We start from the raw sequence: 21,550 nt of genomic DNA on the forward strand, positions 1-21,550 counted from the left end.
AATGTAATGAAATATCACTGCACTATAAAAAAATGAAAAAGATTTCAGGAAAAACTTGGGTAATATAAACTAATTTTAAGTTAAGTAAACAAAAGAATGAAATGAGAAAAAAATTTAAAAGCAAAATTTAAAAACATATTAAAAATGTAAGAATTCTGATCAATGAAATGACCAACCATACTTCAGAAGACTTGTGATAAAGCATATTATCCCATCTATTGACAGAGAAATGATGAACTCAAGGTACAGAAAGAGGTATACATCTTTAATACAAGGTCATTATATGGATTCCTTTTGATTGAAAATATTTGTTACACACACACACACACACACACACACACACACACACACACACACACAGAGGTTGGAGGAGTAGATATAGTGATATATCCAAATATGAAACATTATTTCATAATATATTTGGTCATCATGTATTACAGTATTAAAAATAAACATTGTATTAGATTGTGAGCTTCTTGAAGACAGAGACTATTTTTTGCCTCTTTTTGTATCCCCAGTTCTAAGCACCTAGCTATAGTAGGCATTGACAAAAAAAAATGAAAATATTACAATTTGTTTCCTCCTTTCTGTAGATTGTTCATTGGAGTTGGGGATGTTTAGGGGAAATAAAATAAGCAACAGTGATACACACAAAAAATAGAGTCAAAACATTTTTTAAAACGTCCAGAAGGAATAAAAAGATGGTCAGAAATAAACACAAATGAGACAGCTTTGCAAATGATGTGAAATTGGTATTTACTTTTTTAAAAAGGGACATGAAGTACAGGTTTGTGGTTTCATACATTCCCCTTTTGGGATGCTATGTATGTGAAATGCTTTTTTGTTAAATTCAAAATTAAAAAAATTCATATAGGAAGTATATCAGCAATTATTTACCTACCATGAGACCTGGTCTTAAATAGTCATATTTACTTTACTATATAGATAATTTTGCTATTTGCTGAAGGTAGAAACTCAAATACAATTGTCATCATACCTCTTTTCCATGCTCTACTCTGTACTTCAAATAATTAAATATTCTCAACTCCCTCTAAGATGACAAAAAAAAAATACTCAAGATGGCATTCAAGACATCAGACAACATGACTCTCCTCTTTAGAGCCAACCTATTGCATTGTTGAGTTGTTTCAGTTTTGTCTGTTTCTTCATGATCCCATTTGGGGTTCTCTCAGCAAAGATACCGAAGTGGTTGGCCATTTCCTTCTACAACTCATTTTATAGATGAGGAAATTGAGGCAAATAGTTAGTGACTTGCCCAGTCACACCACTAGTATGAATTTAAAGCCAGATTTGAACTTAATAAGATGAAATTTTCTTGATTCTAAAGATGGTACTCTATCCTCTGTGGCACCTAACTGACCAAATTATTGCCTACTATTTTCTAAAATGTATCATATTCTTGAGGTACACTTCACTGGTACTGCTCTGTCACAACTTCCCTGAATATTTCTCTCCCCCTTTCTTTTTTAATTTCTCTTTTATGTGAGGTCTTCCTCTTCAGAATGTAAGCTCCTTGAGGGCAGGGGCTGTCTTCCTTTTCGATTGTATTTGTATACTTAAAACTGAGCATAGTGTCTATATATGTTCTTAATATCTATCTGGCTCCTACAAAGGACTCTTTAGAGTTACAAGCCCTTTAACTTGGAATATATTCTATCTGAAGACTTTGAGGCAAGAAGTACTCTCTATCTGAATAGTTATTCTCTTTCTATTCTTTTTTTTTTTTTAATTTTAATAGTTTTTATTTACCAGATATATGCATAGGTAATTTTACAACGTTGACAATTGCCAAACCTTTTGTTCTAATTTTTTCCCTCCTTCCCCCCGCCCAGATGGCAGGTTGACCAATACATGTTCAATATGTTAAAGTACAAGTTAAGTATAATATATGTATACATGACCAAACAGTTGTTTTGCTGTACAAAAAGAATCTGACTTTGAAATATGAAGGAAATAAAAAATGCAGGCGGACAAATATTAGAGGGATTGGGAATTCTATATAGTGGTTTCTAGTCATCTCCCAGAGTTCTTTTGCTCGGTGTAGCTGGTTCAGTTCATTACTGTCTCTTTCCGTTCTTAATGTCAACTTAATCCTAGCTTTTTAGGAAGACTTTTCCTACTTATTGCTTGACCATACTTTTTCCCTCCTCTGAATTTTTATATTTATTCTTTGCACTATTCATTTTGTCTCCAACTCATGTCTTGTCAAATTAACTTTTATCTATGCTATATAGCTATGACTTATCTCTTGAACGTTTTTATTTTCCCCAATGAAAGTACAAAGCTTTTGAGGACAAAAATGATGTCTCTTGTTTCTTTACTTTGGTTCGCAGGTCCATAGTACTGGGCATATAATGGGAGTGAATAACCTTATATATGGGTGGATTTCAGGTGAGGAAGAGAGGGCCACTGGTACTATGTAAGACAGACACATTTCCAGTTTCCTAGAACAAAACAACAGGGAATCCTTTTTGTATAAGTGCAGGAAGGAAATGTTCTACCCTCAACCAGGAGATGCCATTTGAGGGCATAAAGAGAATTGAAAGGAGAAAGAGACAGAAACTAACAATTCTCAACTTACCTGGAACCTGGCTGTAAGGAATTCAGAGGTTTTTCTTGGCGTCTCAGTGTTTCTGTCTTGGATAAGTGCATATTCCTGAGAAGAGAGAACTGTGAAAGAAGAAAAAATCATGAAAGAGTCTTTTGCCTTGTGGTTCCCTGACTCAAATTTCAAGACTAGAAATTTTCACTGAGCATTTAGTACACTCTGTAGGGGAAAAGAATCGACCCCAATAATAATACTTTCTGCTAGTCGCGGGATCAGAAATGATTTATTATATTATCAGTCAGTCAACAATCCTTTATTAAATGTCTACTATGTACCATGCACTGTGCTTAGTACTAAGCATACAAAAAGAGATAGAGTCTTTACCCTCAAGAATTATACCATCTAATGGGGGAGACATCAGAAAATAAATATGTACAAACTAATATGGGTGACTAATGTAAGCTTGGGCTATATATTCCATGCCTACAGTTCTAAAATTTTATTTAGTACAGTCATAGTCTTGGCCAGAGATCACTTCCAAGATCAATCAGATCTGCTAAAACTCAGTTTGTAAATATGTGGAAACATTTATATAAAATACTGGATATATAGCATATTTATAAATATGATATCCACTATCTTGCAAGAAATCTACTGAAATCAAAGTGTTTGGTTATATGCTTTTGTTTCAGGATTCTCAATCTCAGAAATTTCCATTTTTGTTTGGTTTGTGGCTTCTTCCCTAAACCATCATTTGGTGAATGATGAGTAAAAGTGCAATGTTGGGTAAATTTTATTCCCTTAATACAATACCCCAATCCAGGAAGCATGGTACCTATTGAACAAACTTTCTAAAAATGAAGGCAATTCCAGATAAAAGAATGTTACTTTTCAATATGGACAAAGTTCTAGCAACTGGTCTCTGGCCTTTTCTTCATTTCTCTGTTACTTTAAGACTCTCACCTTTCTCCCCAAGCATTTGGGTCAGATCCTTTAAGTCACACTTCCTATTCTAGATATTCTGAAATCACTCCAGTCCTCTTTAGCCAGGCAAGATGGTTATAAATTGGTTAACCACTCAAGGATCAGCTCCTCCTTGAACTTTCTGCCAAAGGTCTAAGGCCAAATGGATCTGTTTTTGAATCTGATTCCGGTTTGTTTCCAGAAGGTCTAAGGAAGGACCTCAGAGGCAAAGTCACATTATGTGAGATTGTCATTCAGGGCCTGGTATCTTTGTCTCTTCAGCAGGATCCCTTCCTGTGACGCTCCAGACTAGATAACTAGAGTAAGTGCACGACTGCTGTGGACACAGAAGACAAAATATCAGCCTCAGATTGCCAAATAACATTGAAAAGAGCCATAGAAGCAGGCTATGCCCATAGAATGGGCACAGGTTGAGTTTTATGTTTTCATAAAATATCTAATTCAACAAATAGTTAATACCCATTTACTACACATGCAAGGCATTAGGGACACAGGTAAAAAAACCAGACAGCCCCAGATCTCATGGAAATTGCATTCTCTGGGGGAGGGTTGGGCGGGGCGTAACATGACAGACAATGAATACGAGAGGTTGCTCTAAATGGCACCAGCTCTGTTTAAAACTCTGTGCTAGTTGCCATGCAGCACATATTGGGAGAAGAAATCAAGGTCTGGCCGCCTGCGGGTGGAATCCTGGTGCTTTTAAGGCACATGATACTGGCGTCTGATAACCCAGGCGGCTTCTGGAAGGGACTCGGACAAACCTCCCTCCCAGGGGCCCGGATCCGCCCAGTTCTGACTCAGGGCGGGGTCAAGGCTCGGCCCGGGTCATTAAGTACCTGGCACTGGAACCCGGACTGACCTCAGATAAGGAACTGGTTCGGGGAGACCCACCAATCATGGCGACGGGCACGCGCACGCATCCTCAGACAAGTGTCGAGAGAGCGCCTGCGCTTAGAGAATCAAAAGGACTACAACTTCCAGAATGACATGGGCTCTTTGGCTTCTTTGCCAAAACGACTTCCAGCGATTCATGTGGTTGATGGCCGCGTCCAGTCCCTTCCTAGAACGTGAAATACTTTAGTCTTTCTACTAGGGCATAGCCAAGAGTAAAGTTTAGCCCTATCCCTTAAATCAAGAGGAAGGGCGGGGAAGCGAACGATCACTGCATCAAACAAAGCAGTCTCAGCTCTCGCTTCACCTTTCTAGGGCCTGGGTTTGTCTCCTTGGCAACCAAATGGCTTTTTCCTTTTTCTGAACGGAAACGGAAATGGCAGTATGACTTCGAAGAGTTTGTGTTTAGGTGGGAACAGGCTGAGGAAACCTATAGGAGGAATAGTCAAAGGATGGAAGTGGCTTTCGGGGATGAGGACAAAAGGGAATTTTAATAAGGAATTTAGGACCTGAGGAAACAAAATCTGATTCGGAGAGAGGTAATGCCATTATTTACAAAGAGAAATGGTGCCCAATCTGTGAGAGATACTTGAGGGACAAGCCAAACTCAAACCGATTTTCCTATCTCCCGGTAGGGCACCGCTCCCCAGAGGAAGGTCGAAGAGTTTCCCAACACCAGTCATTGGTTATTTCCTGCCACCGCCCACCCATACACCCAGGTGCCAAGGCTTGATCATCTCTGCCTCTATGACATCTCTCATTTTAGTCGTTTTTTCTTTACTCTCTGGCCCTCCTCCCTGTTTCAGGCCTTCATCACTTCTCACCTAGACTCACTTTCCTAACTCATCTGCCTCCCCCCTGCCACTGGTATTCCTAAAGCACAGCTTCTCAACTAAAACATCCTTCATTAGCTCCTTTTCTTGTTTGGTCGTGTCAGTGGTATCTTGACTCCTTTTGGGTTTTTCTCGGCAAAGATACTGGAATGGTTTTCCATTTCCTTTTTCAGCTCATTCAGATGAGGAAACTGAGGCAAATTGGCTAGGTGACTTGCCCAGAGTCAGCTAGTATGTGTGTGGGCCCAAATTTGAACTCAGGATAATGAGCATTCTAGATTTCAAGCACTCTCTACTCAGCCACTTAACTACTCCCATTAGTGCCTTAACACTCTAAAATAAAAGCTGCTCCTCAGCCTGGTATCATCCCCTACAAAGTTTTTCCAGATCTCCCTTAATGCTAGTGCCTTCCCTTTATTATCTCCAATTTATTCTGTACATAGCAATTGCATGTTTCCTCCATTAGAGTGTAAACTCCAGAGCAAGGTAATAGTGAAATTTTAATAGATAAAAACAATTATTCCTTATTATTGCTCTATAAGAAACAATCAGGAGGATGATTTTAGAGAGTCCTGGAGAGACCTACATGAACAAAATGAGCAGAATCAGGAGATCAGTTCTGATGAATGTGACTCCTTCCAACAATGTGATGATTCAGACCAGTTCCAATGATCTTGTGATGAAGAGAGCCATCTACACCCAGAGAGAGAACACTGGGAACTGAATGTGGATCATAACATTTTTACTCTATTTGATGTTGTTTGCTTACATTTCATTTTCTTTCTCATTTTCTTTCCTTTTTGATCTGATTTTTTTTTTTTGTGCAGCAAGAGAATTGTATATGTTTATATATATTGGATTTAGCATGTATTTTAACATGTATGGATTGCTTGCCATCTTAAGGAAGAGAATGGGGGAAAGAATGGGAAAATCTGAAACACAAGGCTATGCAAGGGTTAATGTTGAAAAATTATGCATGCATATGTTTTGAAAATAAAAAGCTTTTTAAAAAATTAATCCTTTTATACAGCAAGAAACTAAGACTGAGGAATCCACCCATCTTTGCTGTGATAGGAAGACTTGAACCCAGATCTTTTGAGTCTGAATGCAACTAAATCACACCTATGCTAACTTATTGGAGAATACAATGCTGAATAAGATATGTTCTCCACCAATAATAACAGCTAGCATTTATGTAGTGCTTTAAGGGTTGCAAAGCACTTAAAATGGAGATTAAGCCTTTACCTAGTATCTTCTATGTGCCAGCACTGTGCTGTTACACATACTAAATTCTTACACTAATCCTGTGAGGTAGGTGCTATTATGTTCATTTTACAGTTGAGGAAACTGAGGCATACAGGTTAAACAACTCACTCAGGGTCACACACAACTAGTATCTGAAGATGGAGTTGAATTTGGGGCTTCCTGACTCCAAACCTATGGGCCACTTAGCTTTGTTAAAATGAACATTTATTGAAATATTTTTGTTGTCATTTCAGTTGTGTCTGATTTGTGACCCCAATTGGAGTTTTCTTGGCAAAGATATTGGAATGGTTTGCCATTTTCTTTCTCAGATCATTTTACAGATGAGAAACTGAGGCAAACAGAATTAAGTTGAAAATATTATTGAAAATATTAAGCACCTGTAAGTATACAATGCTGAGGTTGTAGTTAATGCTGGTACCTATATGTAGTTAATATAGCAACTTCTATGATAGTTATCATGGATAAGGGCAAATGGAAAACTTTTGAACTGCCCAAGCCATTTCAGGTACTTACATATCAAACAATACCATATCCCAGGTAGAGGTGAAGCAATTTCAAGTTATGAAAAGGTAATCTAGAACAGGGTTTCTTAAATTTTTTTCATTCACAACCTTTTAGCCTAAGAAATTTTTGTGACCCCTGAAAATCATTACTTGCCAAGGATATTCGTACACGCTATTTTGATGACATGTTGGCTGGGTCAGACAAATTCACAGTGGCAAGAGGTCCTAGTTAGGTGGCTCATATGTAGGATTCTCCTTTTCCAGTGCTGCCTATAGTAGTAGAAAATCAAATATAAGAAAAACCACAGTCCAGCCTGCTATGCTTGGGAACACAGTGGATAAGTACTTATTCTGGACACAATCTAGAACATACCTAGGGGAGGATGTTTTTGAAAATTCATTTGGCCCTTCACCTGTTCTAAATTGGTAAATTGGCTTTTTCCCATCTGCTACTATTAAGAACTTGGTGGTCACCCTCCTGACTCCCAAGAGTTGAGTGTCCCATTTCCCAGAAGCCATAGTAATAATGAATCAATGCCACAGTAGAAGGAAAGGTTCTTTTGTTTAGCAGTTTCTTTGATCTAGCTTCAGGACTTAATCTGATCAGAATATTTTTGGCCACAATTTTGTTTGACCTTTCTGGCCTGTTCTTATTCTGTCGCTTGTAGTTGTCCAAACCTTAAGACCATTGCTTTTCCTCTCGGGTGGCTCTATAAATCTTGGTGGCTCTATAAATCTTGGGAAATAGATTAGATACCCCTCAAATGATAGGGCTTCTTGTCTACAACCCCTTCCCAAAGTTTGGGGAGAAAGGTGTGGTATTGTTGGAAACCCACAGTTTCCAACAGATTGAAGGAGGTGAAATTGTTTCTGTACAATAATGAATTACTTGGAAGGGAAGCCCAGAAACAACTCAATGCTAATCCTTAATTCTTCAATGAAGGTGAAGGTTATTCACTTCCCTCCAAAGAAGTGAGCAGCCGCTTAGCAGAAGTCTGTAAAGGATAAAAATTTTGGTATCATCCCAATGAAGCTTCCAAGAAAGGAGAGGTCCTAGCAGCTCCAGTCTTCAATCATCTAGTCCTGGTTCCTAAGCCTCTAGTATGGGAAAAGTCTTGGAATCAATGCTTGTGTCTGTTCAGACTACATATAAAAGAGTAGTTAACCTCATAGCTAGTTTATTACAGATTATTCTGATGTGTGATAATTGGTGATGTGGCTAGAATTAACTATACTATATGACCTGACATCTCTGATGCTGTTCCTGCATCACCAGAGCGTACTGTGTACTAATATGGGACTTGATTCTCCCAAAAGAGGAAAAGCAAAATCTTTTCCCCTTATCTTTCTGGTTTAGTTCCCCCTCCTTCCCTCTGCTGCCTATACTAGCCTTTTCCCATTTCAGAGATTAAGGTTGTCCAGTAACAGTTCTATATCCTAAAAGACAAGAGGTCCTGTGGAACAGGGCTTCTTAATCTTTTTCTACTTGCAACCTTTTTTCCCAGAGAAAATTTTATGTGATCTTGGGTATATAGGTATATATAATAAGTATACAAATCAAACATTTAATAAAGATAAATCATAACTTACACATTTATTTAGAGAGCTATATAGGGTCATGAACAACAGTTTAAGAAGTTGGGCTGTAGAAGACATTTAGTTCCTTGTTATAAGAGGTGTGGTAACAGCAATATCTACCAGTGATTGCCATAAAGGATAAACAGATCCTGAAAGGCATTTGACCCAGGAGGGCAAAGGCTGTTGTGGCTTCCTGATCACCAGTAGAGTTGGTGGATTGTTGTGCAAAGAAAGGGCAGCATGATTTGTTCTGTGCTCATCAATCTCTTGAATAAGCTTTCTACTAATCTTTCTTTCCCTGATGTGCATTCCAGGAGATAATCATAAGCCTTGGGCAAGATTCTTTGATGGAAACACAATAAAAACATGGGTGTGAGGCAAAAGCATTGTATAATGTTGGATATCTATTCCATGTTATAGCTAATAATCTCTTTCTGTGTACTGCTTTATGTTCTCCAAGTGTCTCATTTCATTCCAAACTTGAAACCAAAGTACCAGACTCTTCTGTCAATCTTGACATACTACATAGTATGAAAGATTGTTTTCAGTCTCTACCCACTTCCATGTTATCTCTAGGTGGTTATTATCAATCAACTCAATTTCAATTTCTTCAGCTGGTAAATAGGAGGAGATAAAAGGACTAAGGTTAATATATCTTTGTGTAACTTGTTAGTCATAGGAACTTCAACCTGTGATTGACAGTCAATAGCACATAGCTATGGGAAAATACTGTTTCTTTGATTTCTGATGATTTGCTTACCAAATCCCCAAATCATCTTAGGTTTTTACATTTTGTGTTTTGAACCCCCCTTGGTTGAAAAACAAAACATTTAGATGCCCCAGAAAGTTTGTCATTCCATTCTATAGCCTCTATTCTTGCTTAGTGTAAATGAAACAATCCATTTAGCAGAATCTTCCTAGTTACAGAAATCTGGAGGGTTTAGACTACCATGCATAAAATCAGCTCTTGGACTCTGTAGACTATCCTTGTGGCTCTGCAAACCTCTCATTATTATACTGCATTACAGAAATAGCAAAAAAAAAAAAAAAAAAAAAACAACCCCAAAAACAACAAAAAAAAAACACCTCACTTTTCCAATAGTCAGAAAAAAAATAAATTTTATACAAATTACAATTTCAAATATAAATACAAACACAAATACATGAAACATATAGCAAATATACCAACATATACTTCTCTCCCCAAGTAACTGGGTAGTGTCTTACAATCCACCATACTTTATATGGAATCCTCAAAAATTCCTGGAAACAAGGAAAAACAGAGGTTCTAATTGCAGTTCACTATTCCAAGACAACATGCAGGATTATGGATTAGATTATGGAAACTGAGGAATATATACTCATGTGGGGAAGTAAAAGAATCATAGATTAGGGCTGAAAGGGGCCTCAGAGATCATTTTAACCCCTTTATTTTAAGCACGAAGACAATGCTAAACATATAACTTGTTCAAGATCACCCATGTAAGTATCAAATCAAGGATTTGAACTTCAATTCTATTGCTCTGCCAAATGCCTTACACTTTGTGTGTGTGTGTGTGTGTGTGTGTGTGTGTGTGTGTGTGTGTGTGTGTGTGTGTGTGTGTGTGTGTATTAAGAATCATGATGGTGGTCTTTGTATTTCAACACAACATCAAAACTTAAGAGGGTTTTTTTTTTAATTAAATCTACAACATGCTAAGACATCAAAGGATGAAAAATTCAGTTCCATCAAGGGCTGGTTCATTGATCTGAAGAGCAGGTGTGCCCCACCTGACATTAATTATGGTATGGAATGAAGCTGTTCATAATGATGAAGTGGTAGATTCAAAACAGCAGCAGAAAGCTCAACACTGGTCTTTTAATTTTTGTTTCCTCTATGAGGTAATTCATAGTAAGAAAAGTAACAAACATATCTCAATCAGTCTTTTAGAAAGCAATTTAATGGTCCTACATCTTTCACAAACTTTTTTTTTTTTTTTAACCATAAGTGCTTATTAAAAAATCTTCTTAAAGAAAATCTAAATTTTGTGAATGGAGGTTTTTATTCATTTTCTTATTTCTTATTTGCCACAACTCAAAGTAAGATAGAATTATGAAGGCAGATATGAATTTGGTATAATATGTTCTCATCTATCATTAAATATAATTTTAGCTATGATAATGAATTGTTCTGGGGAATCAATTTATATCTTTTATAAAAATTGCTATCATTTACTTATACCAATAAAATTTTGTGACATATATTTCCTCATATCTATAAAAAAAGATCACCAGGATATTGATAGGAATGTGACACCCTTTTTGTTCCTACATGAAAAACTGATTTGACTTCTGTTAAACTTAGAATATTTTCTCTCATAACATAACCAGCCATAATCAGGAGTATTGCCTTTATATATTCAATTTTTTTGCACTCAGAGGTTATTTGTAGGGGGTGGGAAAGGAAAGGAGAGAAAACAATCAGGGTCCAGTGACTTGTCTAGGGTCACACAGCTAGAATATTTCTGAGTCTGAATCTGAACATAGCTCTTTCTGAGTCTAGGGCTGGTGTTCTATTCCACTGCACTAATCAGCTGCCTCCCAAAGGCTATTTTCTTTCTCTCTTTCTTTCTCTCCTCTCTCTTTTTCCTTTTTCTCTTTCTCTTCTTTCTTTCTTTCTTTCTTCCTTCCTTTCTTTCTTTTCTTTCATTTCATAACTGTGGCTAGTACTCCTTTTTATCAAAATACATAAACAACTTTCCATGCTTCAGTAGATTGCTGCATGAAGTGTACTTGTCTAAAGATGAGTTTATTTTGAAAATAAAATTCTATATCTTTAAAGGAAACTTGGAAATAAATCCACTCCTTACACCAATACAATTCTAGTGCTAAGGAAAGCAAGCCAATTCACATAAAGGCAGTACGTCTAATGATCAACTTCCTTAACCCTATAGGACTCACATATTACTTTTGGTATTTCATCACCAAAAACAATGTAAAAATGCTCTGGAGTCCCAAACCAAAAAATTAGGTAAAAACAAAACAAACTACCCAGCAATGTAAAATGCTTCATAACCTTAGTTAAATTATTGTTAAAATGAAATTTAAAAAACTGATTTTGTGAGGAACCATTATTGGATGAGAATGCCCTGTAAAAAGTGGGAAATATATTATGGGCAAAAGATATATAGTGGGGAAAGAGATGGTGAAGAAGCAGCATATTTCTCATTTAAGTACATCAAATAAAATCATAGCTGGTGCTATTATGACCATAGAGTATTTGAATATGAATTAAGTCCAAAAGAAATGACTTTATTTACTAAATTCCTAGGATTATTCTCCACTATGAAGTCTCAGATGTCTGACCAGAGCTGAACTGTGCCTGAAAGCATTCCCACATTGAATGCACTTGTAAGGTTTCTCTCCTGTATGGATTCTCTGATGTCGAGTAAGATGTACATGCAGGCTAAAGACTTTTCCACACTCATTACATTCATAAGGTTTCTCACCAGTATGAGTTCTGTAATGTTGGGTAAGGTCTGAACTTCGAATGAAGGCTTTCCCACATTCACTACATTCATAGGGCTTTTCTCCAGTATGAATCCTCTGGTGTTTATTAAGGGATGACCTATCACAAAATGCTTTTCTGCATTCACTACATTCATAAGGTTTCTCTCCAGTATGAATTCTCTGATGCTGAGTTAGATGTGTACTACATCTAAATGCTTTCCCACATTCAATACATTTATAGGGTTTCTCTCCAGTATGAATTCTTTCATGTTGAGTACGGTCTGTACTCTGACTAAAAGTTTTCTCACATTCACTACATTTATAGGGTTTCTCTCCAGTATGGATCCTCTGATGTTGGGTAAGGTGTCCACGCAATCTAAAGGCTCTCCCACATTCATTGCACTCATATGGTTTTTCCCCAGTGTGAATTCTTTTATGTCGAGTAAGACATATACTTTGGCTGAAAGCTTTTCCACATTCATTACATTTATAAGGTTTCTCTCCAGTATGGATTCTCTGATGTTGTATAAGGAGAGTAGCCTTACTGAAAGCTTTTTCACAGTCATTACATTTATAGGGTTTCTCCCCAGTATGGACCCTCCAATGTTGTGTAAGGAGTGCACTTTTACTAAAAATTTTTCTGCATTCTGTACATTCATAAGACTTCGGTACACAGATTTTCTGATGACTGATTAGGTCTGAATCATAGTCAAAAGTTTTTCCATATATATCATATTCATGATATCTCTCTCTTGTGGGAACATTCTGCTCCATAATAAGGACTGAGTCTAGATTAAACTGATTACATTCAGGAGCTTTCTTCTCAGGTAAGATTTTAGACTGGGAAACTATTGTTTGTTTTAGATATCTCTCTTGTATTTCTTGTGGGGCCCCAACCCCAAGATGGTCTTCAAATCTCCTTGTTTCACCTGGCTTAGAGTACCATATGCTATCCCTTGGGAATCTTTCCACTGTTACCTTCTGGGATGATCTCTCTTCAAAAATGTCTTTCTTTGCAGTTGACTTCTTGGTTTCTTGTCTGATCTCCCAGTCTGAAAGAAAGAAAAATATAACTCTCTACTGTAAAGGGCTGAAACTCATGAGTTAAAGCATTGAAGTTGGACAACTGAGAACTTAAGGCTATACTCTATAAGAATATGCTTGGAAAATGGCCCTTCCCACTATCCGTGCTGAGCCAATTGTTTGATGTATAGAGAATTGTAGAAGGGACTAGGGGATGGAGTAAGACTAGCCAGAGTCACTTCTGGACGGGAGACGAAGAGGTGAAGTTGTGGAGATCCTACTCTTCCATTCCCTTCACTTCTGCTAAAGACCAAGAATAAAGATCAAGGAATTTTGCTTATCCTGATTACAGCTGATTCTAAGGTATCCAGGGTGCTAAGGCGATCATCACATTATACTGTAGCTTTGGCTATGAAAAAGAAATCACTAAAGTGAGAAAAGGAGAAAATAGTAATAATACTATAATAATAATACAGAGTACAATACTCTGATATTTTCAAATATGGTCTTGGAGTTTGGGAAAAGGATGGAAAAAGAGAGAAAGATATAGTCGTAAGGGGATAACTTTTCTTCCTCTGAGGTTCATTCAATCTATTTATTATCCAATGAAGATTCTAGAAACTATTATCTACCAATGTCTAAGAATTCTCCTTATTTTTTCAATGACTTCAATGGCTGGCTCACTAACTGTCATCTATAATTCCTATCCTGATATTAGGGAACTTCAATATATATTAATATTTCCTCAGGCACTATAACTTCCCAGTTCTTAAATTTATTAAGTTTTCATGATAATCTTTAGCTCAACTCAATTACACAGAGATGATCATACCTTTGAGCTTGCTAATACCCCAAAGTATTCTACTTTTATGTACTCTAAAATTCTTTTACCTGATCATAATCTTTTATCATTACATCTTTCCCTCTGTCTCATGATCCCTAATCTTTCATCTTCACTCTAACTTCTAATCTCTCTATCCCTCATGCTCTTTTCAATTCATCATCTGGTAAACCTCTGCACGGTTACATTCTTTTCCCTTCCTCATCTTGATCCTTTGGTAAACTAGTTCAACTGTACACTGCTCTAATGTCTTTCTTGAGTCCTTTATCCTCATATCAATCTTTTTCTGCCAAATCCCAGACTTGGATTACTCCCATTATCCTTGCCTTTGTTCCTATTCATATGCTATTAAATAAAACTAGAGAAAAATAAGAAATTGTTCTTGACTGGGTCCAATACAAACTTGTGTTTTATAAATTAATCTGGGTCCTCACCTCTTACTGCAGCAAGATAAGTCTTTTATATGTTCTTAAATCAACTCACTTCTACTCACTCTTAACTCTGAAGCCTGGCTTCTGACCACACCATACAATTGAAATTGCTCTTTCTAATGATCTAATTGTCCAAACTTGATATACTAGTTTGGTTTTTACAACCTGGACATTTCCTCTCTTTCCAGCTTTTTTTATATCTTACTCCTTTCCATACATTTTGTGATCTGGTGACAATCTATATTTCAACTATGCGCATTTTCATTGAATGTCCTACATGCCTGGTACTCTCTTTCCTTTCTATGCCTCCTGGATTCCTTGGCTTCCTTCAGGTCTCAAAAAGAAATTTTTCCCTATTCCCCCTTAAGTGCCATCTTTTGAGATTATCTCCAGATTATCCTGTATATATCATATCATTACATAGTTGTTTGTATGCTTTCTCCCCCATTTAGACTGTGAGGTCTTTGAGGACAAATACTGTTTTTTTCCTTTTTTTTTTTTTTTTTTTTTTTTTTTTTGTGTGTGTGTGTGTGTGTCGCCAGCTCTTTAGTACGGAGTTTGGAACACTGGAGGTACTTAAATATGCTTATTAATTATGAACATATGGATAATTAAAACACATTTTTTTTTGAGGAAAGTGTTGCACCTATGCCACTGGCTTTGTCCCATGGAAACTTGTGAAGCCTTTTTAACTGGAGCATTTCTTGCCTGATATGTGGCAATCCCTTTTATAAATGATCATATATGAACTGTTATTCCAAAATATACGTTAGTATCTTATGCACCACTATCTTCATGTGATCTTGGGAAAGCTGGTAGTTTTGAACATCTTTTCTGAAGCATTTTGCTCCTTGTCTTCCTGGAACCCAAAATACTAGAACACAGACATCTGCAGTCCTGATTAATCAAGAAACCTCTGAATACTTTTAAAAAGTAACCTCATGGAGGCACAAAGCTCCAAATATTAAAGCTCTAAATTTTACCCAGAATGCTTCCAGCTTTTGATATTAGTGATGTCCGTTTTCTTTTTTCTTTCTCAGATTCAGAGGCACCACATAATCCTGGTTTTTCTTTTATATTGGTAATCATTTCTCTTATTTTGTTGGTGTACACATTCCACTCTTTGGCCCTCTTCTCTTCCTATAATCTTTCCCTTGGCAGTCTAATCTATTACTATCACTTTAACTCCTCTTTATACATTCATGTCTCTATCTCTAGTTCTGATTTCCCTTTTGAACTCAAGAGCCATATTTCCAATGCCCAAAGGACACTTCCATCTGTATATCTCATCAGAACCTCAAACAGAACATTCCAAAAACTGAACTCATTATCTACTTATCATGCCCCTAATTTGATCACTTCTGGTTTTCCCAAGTGCTAACTCTCTTCTCCATAATTACTGTGAATTAATTTTGTGTTTATTTTGTATAACTGTACTCAAATATACTGCCTTTCTCAACAGAATATAAATGCCTTGAAGGTAAAGATTGTATAATTTTCTCTTTTTTGTATTCCCAGAGTTTGAACTCATCTTTTAAGATCTCTTTCAACTCTAAGATTACCTCAACATATTAAAGAATCAAATAAGCTTAAGGTATTTGAAGCATTATGCCAAATAACCTCATTCTTATACACATACCTAGGTGGATTCAAAGAAAATTTTAAAATTAGACTATAATCCCTTTTGTTACTTATAGTGATTCTTCTGCTTGGATCTTTCTAACTTACCTGGGAAAACACCTCTTGGAATTTCTCTATCTATAATCCAGGGCTCTTTTCCTTGTTCCAATTGAGATATCAAATTTGGCTTATAAACTTGATGTCCTGCTCAAAAAAAAACAAAAAACAAAAAAACAAAAAAACCAACCAAACAAAAAAAACAACAACAACAAAAAACAAAACAAACAAACAAACAAACAAACAAAAAAAAAAACACAAGGAACTTAGATATTTGGACTGGGGTAAAAATCATTCCTGCATTAGCTTTTATCTCCTTGCTTCTTGGAGTTTTTGAATGAAAGAGGGAAGAATAACAACTTGTTTTTGTGTCCAAAGTGAATTGAGAATTTCTAATCATTCAGGTCCAAGTCCCTAAACAGATAAATGTTTTAGGGGAAGCTTTATACCATCTAATCACTGAGGAAACAAAATAACCCTGAGTCACACAGAAATACCACACTTACCAACTGAGACCAGGTTTCTATAGTTCTCCAGCATTACATCTTTATACAGGTATCTCTGATTATGGTCCAGTTGCCCCCATTCTTCCTGGGTGAAATCCACAGCCACATCCTTGAAGGACAATGATTCCTGAAATGCCAAACACACTTCTGCTCAACCTGGTACCATTTATTGACATGGCCTTGGAGAGAGTTGCTAGTGTCAGAAAAAGTGAATAGGACTGGAGATTCTGATAATTTTCCGAGATAGCTATAATCTAAGTAAATTATTTATCCATTTCATACTATATGGACAGCACCAATTCTGACTAAATAAGAGGTTCAAAGGAGTTAAAATACTTGGTCAATGCTCTTGATAAGAACGCGCTTTCACCAGATCCAATTTGCCACAATTTGGAGTATGGCAAAGTGTTAAGTTATGAAAATACAGAAAAAAGTACATGTGATTCAAAGTAAAAGGGGATCCACCTAGGTTAGGGAAGTAAGTGAAGATCTCCCTAGAGTTATAGAACCTTGAAATCTGAAATCTCCCATCCAGTGGATGCCTACTTATGCTGTATAATCTCTCTGATATACTGACCATTTAATCTACCAATCATTTAATCTCAGAACACCTTAAATGACTTAACTCCATCATAAAGGTGCCTAATCCATTTTTGTACCCAAATGTTTAGGTATTCTTGCTTTTATTGAGCTGCAACCTATCTCCTTATAATTCCTATCTACTATTCCTAGTTCTTCCATCTGAAACAAAAAGAATCAATCATAATCACAATTTATGTGATAGTCCTTCTAACTATTTGAAGGTAGCTGTTATGTCTTTTCTAAATCTTTTTTTTTCCTCCTGGCTAAACACCTCCAGTTTGGACAATCATTTGTCATATGCCATTTCTTTGCTTTCCTTTATAGTCAGCTAAGAAAACCACTTAGGCAATATGATATTGCAAATAATACCCATGAAATGAGGCAAGTATGTATTTTCAGACTGCAGTGGCTAAAGTAGCACAAAATTCTGCCTTGTACCATAAGACTATGTATCTTTTGTGATTGAGTTTTCAAGATCTTCAAAGAATCTACATTAGTAGCAGTTGTCTTGCTCAAAGAATTTTTGGGGTAGAGCTCAACAAATAGTCACAAGTAAAATTGTCCCATCAATCTTTTGCCATCTAAACATTAAATAAACAGAAATGGTGGGGTAGAAATAAATGTTCTTATTCATGGAAGTACTTTATCTGAAACATTATATATAATACACACACACATATAACATACTATCTGAGATCCTATTTTCTTTATGTTCAAGAAGGACAATTGTGTCCTTTTACTTATTGAGAATTACTACCTACAGTTGTTATTCACTGCCAGTGATTTTTGGACATTTTTGGAAAAGGTCCAGAGTCAAAGTCTATACAAAGTTAGACTTCTGTGGGGAAGATAGGTATATATTTTAACTGGATTAGAGCTCCACACAAGTAGAAGTCAGTCACACACACACACACACACACATGTACACACATGTCTGTATATGTATATATGAATGTATGTTTACATACACACATACACCTATATGAATTAAGGGCATTTTGCATGCCATGTAATGCCATTTGGTTTGACAAATGCAACGAGGATATTCTAGCATTTAAAAACTGACATGCTGGCATGCCTCCTGGCTTCATTCATAGCAACCATATTAGATAAGTAAGATTACAACTCTATGATACAGACAACATTTATCATAAAATATGTCTACTGCTGTCATAGGGGTGGATCTATATCAGTGGTAGAAGACCAAAAAGCCTTTGTGAGGATCCTGAAACTTTTCGAAGACTCCTGACTCTAGTATCATAAAGGACAAGACTTCAAATGGATTTACTACTATTTTAGTCAAATTGGTGATGATCACACTGAGTTTGTGGTGGTTATTTCTAGTGTGCCACAAGAAAGTGCTTGAATTTACCATCCACTCTATAGAAAACCTACATTTTTTTTGGAATGATATGGCACAGAATACCAATGCAAATAATATAAAACCAAAAGCCATGATTTATAGTTAAATTTAGGAGATGGGGGCAGCTAGGTGGCACAGTGCATAGGGCACCAACCCTGAAGTCAGGAGGATATGAATTCAAATCTGGCTTAAGACACTTAACACTTCCTAGCTGTGTGACTCTGGACAAGTCACTTAACCCCAACTGCTTCAGCAAAAAATAAATAAATGAATTTAGGAGATGATTAAAGAAGAAGGTAACGGTACCATTCTTATTTATGTTAATATATTATCTGTAAGCTGATAGGTAGAAAGAGAATATCAGGACTTGCAGAAATTGCTGCAATGTTGAATTCTACACAACTTCAAGATACATCCTTAACTCTAGGCAGAATATAACAAAACAATGTACTTCTTGATGCAGGTGACTAGGGAAGACCAAGTCAGTCTGCCTGAAACACATATTTATTGTGATTCATTCTCTCTCCTTCTAAAGGAGGAAGACAACCATATCATGCCCAGGACAGGGCTAAGTGACAAATGTTTACAGAAGTCCTCTATGCTTATTGGGTTCTCATAGAATATTAAGCAGATTCTACTCTGCTATTTTTGGCTACACCAATTTTATCCATCAAGGTTTTAACTCAGGTTTTTCTCCTCAGGACAAAGTATCATTTGTAATTCTCTCCAATTTCTCCCGCCCTACTCTAAAAACACTCTGTTCAAAGTCACTTTTTTTGCTTCTAGATCACTACTTCTCTTTGGAAGTTCAAGACATCTCTTTGCCACTTTCTTTCTCAACCATTTCAAATTATTTACTAACATTTTAACTAGTTTCTAGCCTTCTTCAATGCCTGACTCAATCTTCCTCTCTACTCCATTCTTTGCTATCATAGTTACTAATGACCTCAATAGCTTTATTGATGACCTTCCTATGATTTAAAACATTTAATTCCATCACTCAACTTAATTTTGGTTACCCAAATTTGGTTATACCTTAAACCTTATTCCTCAGAAGTACCTATACAGCTGTAAACTGGTCTCACCATTTTGGAAAAAAAATTCTAAAATGAGTAAGTTAATTTACAGAATTTCATTCTTTTTGACTTAATGAACCCACCTTAGGGTTTAAAACCCTACGGAATTTATGGGCAGCAGAAGAATGCATACCTATTTAAAAAAAACCCAATTACTTATAAAAGCAATATTTGAAATAGCAAAAGGTTGAAAACAATATGCCTAATAACTGGGGCATGGCTAAACAAACCAAGATATAGGAATATAATTGAATATTATTATGTTATTAGGAACTATAAATGAAAAGCTCAAAAGAGACATAAGAAGCTATAAGAGTGTATGTCTGTGAGTGTATGTATATGTGTAAGATTGCAGAAAAGAATCTGCAATGACTACAACTAAGTAAATAAAGACAACGTTAGATAGTAAAAACTTTAGTAAGTAAGGTAACAGTGTTTGTTTTAATCATAGTGGCATAAAATTATATGTACTATTGTTAAGTTTTCCTGTTTCAGAAATGTACTTTATGGCTAGACTGTGTTTTTTTGGGTGTATCTTCTCAATTAAAAAAAAAAAAAAAGAAAAGAGAAAATTATCTCATTTCTTTACTTCCAGGATCTTGAAATCTATAATTTCCTTCCATATCTGTAAACTTTCTCTCACTGAATCTACTCTGTAAAATGACTTCTGGTTTATCTACATTTTCTGAATTTCTCAGTACATTACCATGTCACATATAATATCTATCAAGCAGAGGAAATTGGGAATAGGCTCAACTAATAAAATTCAAGTAGTTGTACAGAACTAAGGTGAATGTTCTCAGTTCTGGTGCATGCTGTGTGTAGACTCTGGAGTAGTACAAACTATACACTACAATAGGACCTGGCAAATTATGGCTCATGGGCCAAATCTGGCTGTTGACTATTTTTGTATGGCCTGTGAGCTAAAAGGGAATTTTAATTTATCTAAAAATATTTTTTTTATTATTTATTTTTATTTATTTAATTTTTTTTTGCTGAGGCAATTGGGGTTAAGTGACTTGCCCAGGGTCACACAGCTAGGAAGTGTTAAGTGTCTGAGACCAGATTCAGGTCTCCTGACTTCAGGGCTGGTGTTCTATCTACTGCACCACCTAGCTGCCCCAATATTTTTACTTTTTAATAATAAAATTTTTATTTTGAAATATATGTATTATTGGCTCACAGGCTATAACAAAAATAAGTGGTCCAGATTTGGCTGGTAGGTTATAGTTTTTTGACTCTTGAAGGCCAGCACAAGGGAAGAGCCTGGGATAAAACACTGAAGACATACCACTTTTCTACCTCCATTTGCCCCAACCAGTCTTATTCTCTTTAGTGACTCTTATCATAGGATCTTTCACCACCATATATTGACTATGTTGAATCAAGGTAAACCATTTCTCTTCCCCTTATTTGGTTTCCTTGAATACCTTAAAAGTTATCATGGCTCAGTTAGTGGTTACATCATTTAGCTGTTAGTCAAAAGCTAAGCACTGTTGGAATTGGTACCTGGGCTGTCTTGTGTTTGTACTCTTGAATGTCTTTCCCTGCTATATTGGCAATATGTGTACTCTAAGACCTATTCTTCTTCCTTCTGAGAAGAAGGGAACGATCACATTTCTGGCAGGCTGAAGATAGAAGTGGGAAATGATCAATAACTACATAGAGCCCTCATGCTTAGAATACAAGGCAGTTCTTGATCTACTATTTCTTGAGAAACCTAAGCAGTAGGTCTACATAGGAAAAGTCATCCATGCCTTATTTCTGTTCTTTCCTGTTTAACACTCTTTCAACAGTCTTCCTTGTTCCCTTGGAGGCTTAGGATGTGCTAAAATTTGCTCCAATTCCTTTATCTTCTTTGTATTAATCAATCAACAAACAATTAAGTGCTACAATGTGTCAAGCATTGGGATACAAAGACAAAAAGTAAACAGTCCC

At 36.2% G+C, this 21,550-nt stretch overlaps 2 protein-coding genes across 6 annotated transcripts in view; both read right to left on the minus strand.

Annotated features, from left to right (window-relative positions):
• Positions 1 to 9,679, minus strand: part of LOC141557458 (uncharacterized) — a 70,476-nt gene extending 60,797 nt beyond the window's left edge. Inside the window, exons 1-3 of the mRNA XM_074293154.1 lie at positions 4,413 to 9,679; positions 3,533 to 3,869; positions 2,603 to 2,691 (exon numbers count right to left, since the gene is read on the minus strand). Coding sequence (XP_074149255.1) covers positions 2,603 to 2,691; positions 3,533 to 3,548 — 105 coding nt within the window. The 5' untranslated portion in view covers positions 3,549 to 3,869; positions 4,413 to 9,679. The remainder of the gene's footprint in view (positions 1 to 2,602; positions 2,692 to 3,532; positions 3,870 to 4,412) is intronic.
• A 44-nt stretch (positions 9,680 to 9,723) lies between these two features.
• LOC141557463 (uncharacterized) overlaps positions 9,724 to 21,550 on the minus strand; it is a 28,788-nt gene continuing 16,961 nt past the window's right edge. For all 5 annotated transcript variants that reach the window (XM_074293180.1, XM_074293185.1, XM_074293184.1 and 2 more), the window contains 3 exons: positions 16,592 to 16,718; positions 16,137 to 16,232; positions 9,724 to 13,165 (listed from right to left, as the gene is read on the minus strand). In XM_074293180.1, the coding sequence (XP_074149281.1) occupies positions 11,937 to 13,165; positions 16,137 to 16,232; positions 16,592 to 16,718 (1,452 nt within the window). In that variant the 3' untranslated portion in view covers positions 9,724 to 11,936. The remainder of the gene's footprint in view (positions 13,166 to 16,136; positions 16,233 to 16,591; positions 16,719 to 21,550) is intronic.

Source organism: Sminthopsis crassicaudata, chromosome 2, assembly GCF_048593235.1.
Source record: "Sminthopsis crassicaudata isolate SCR6 chromosome 2, ASM4859323v1, whole genome shotgun sequence".
NCBI classification, from domain to species: Eukaryota; Metazoa; Chordata; class Mammalia; order Dasyuromorphia; family Dasyuridae; genus Sminthopsis; species Sminthopsis crassicaudata.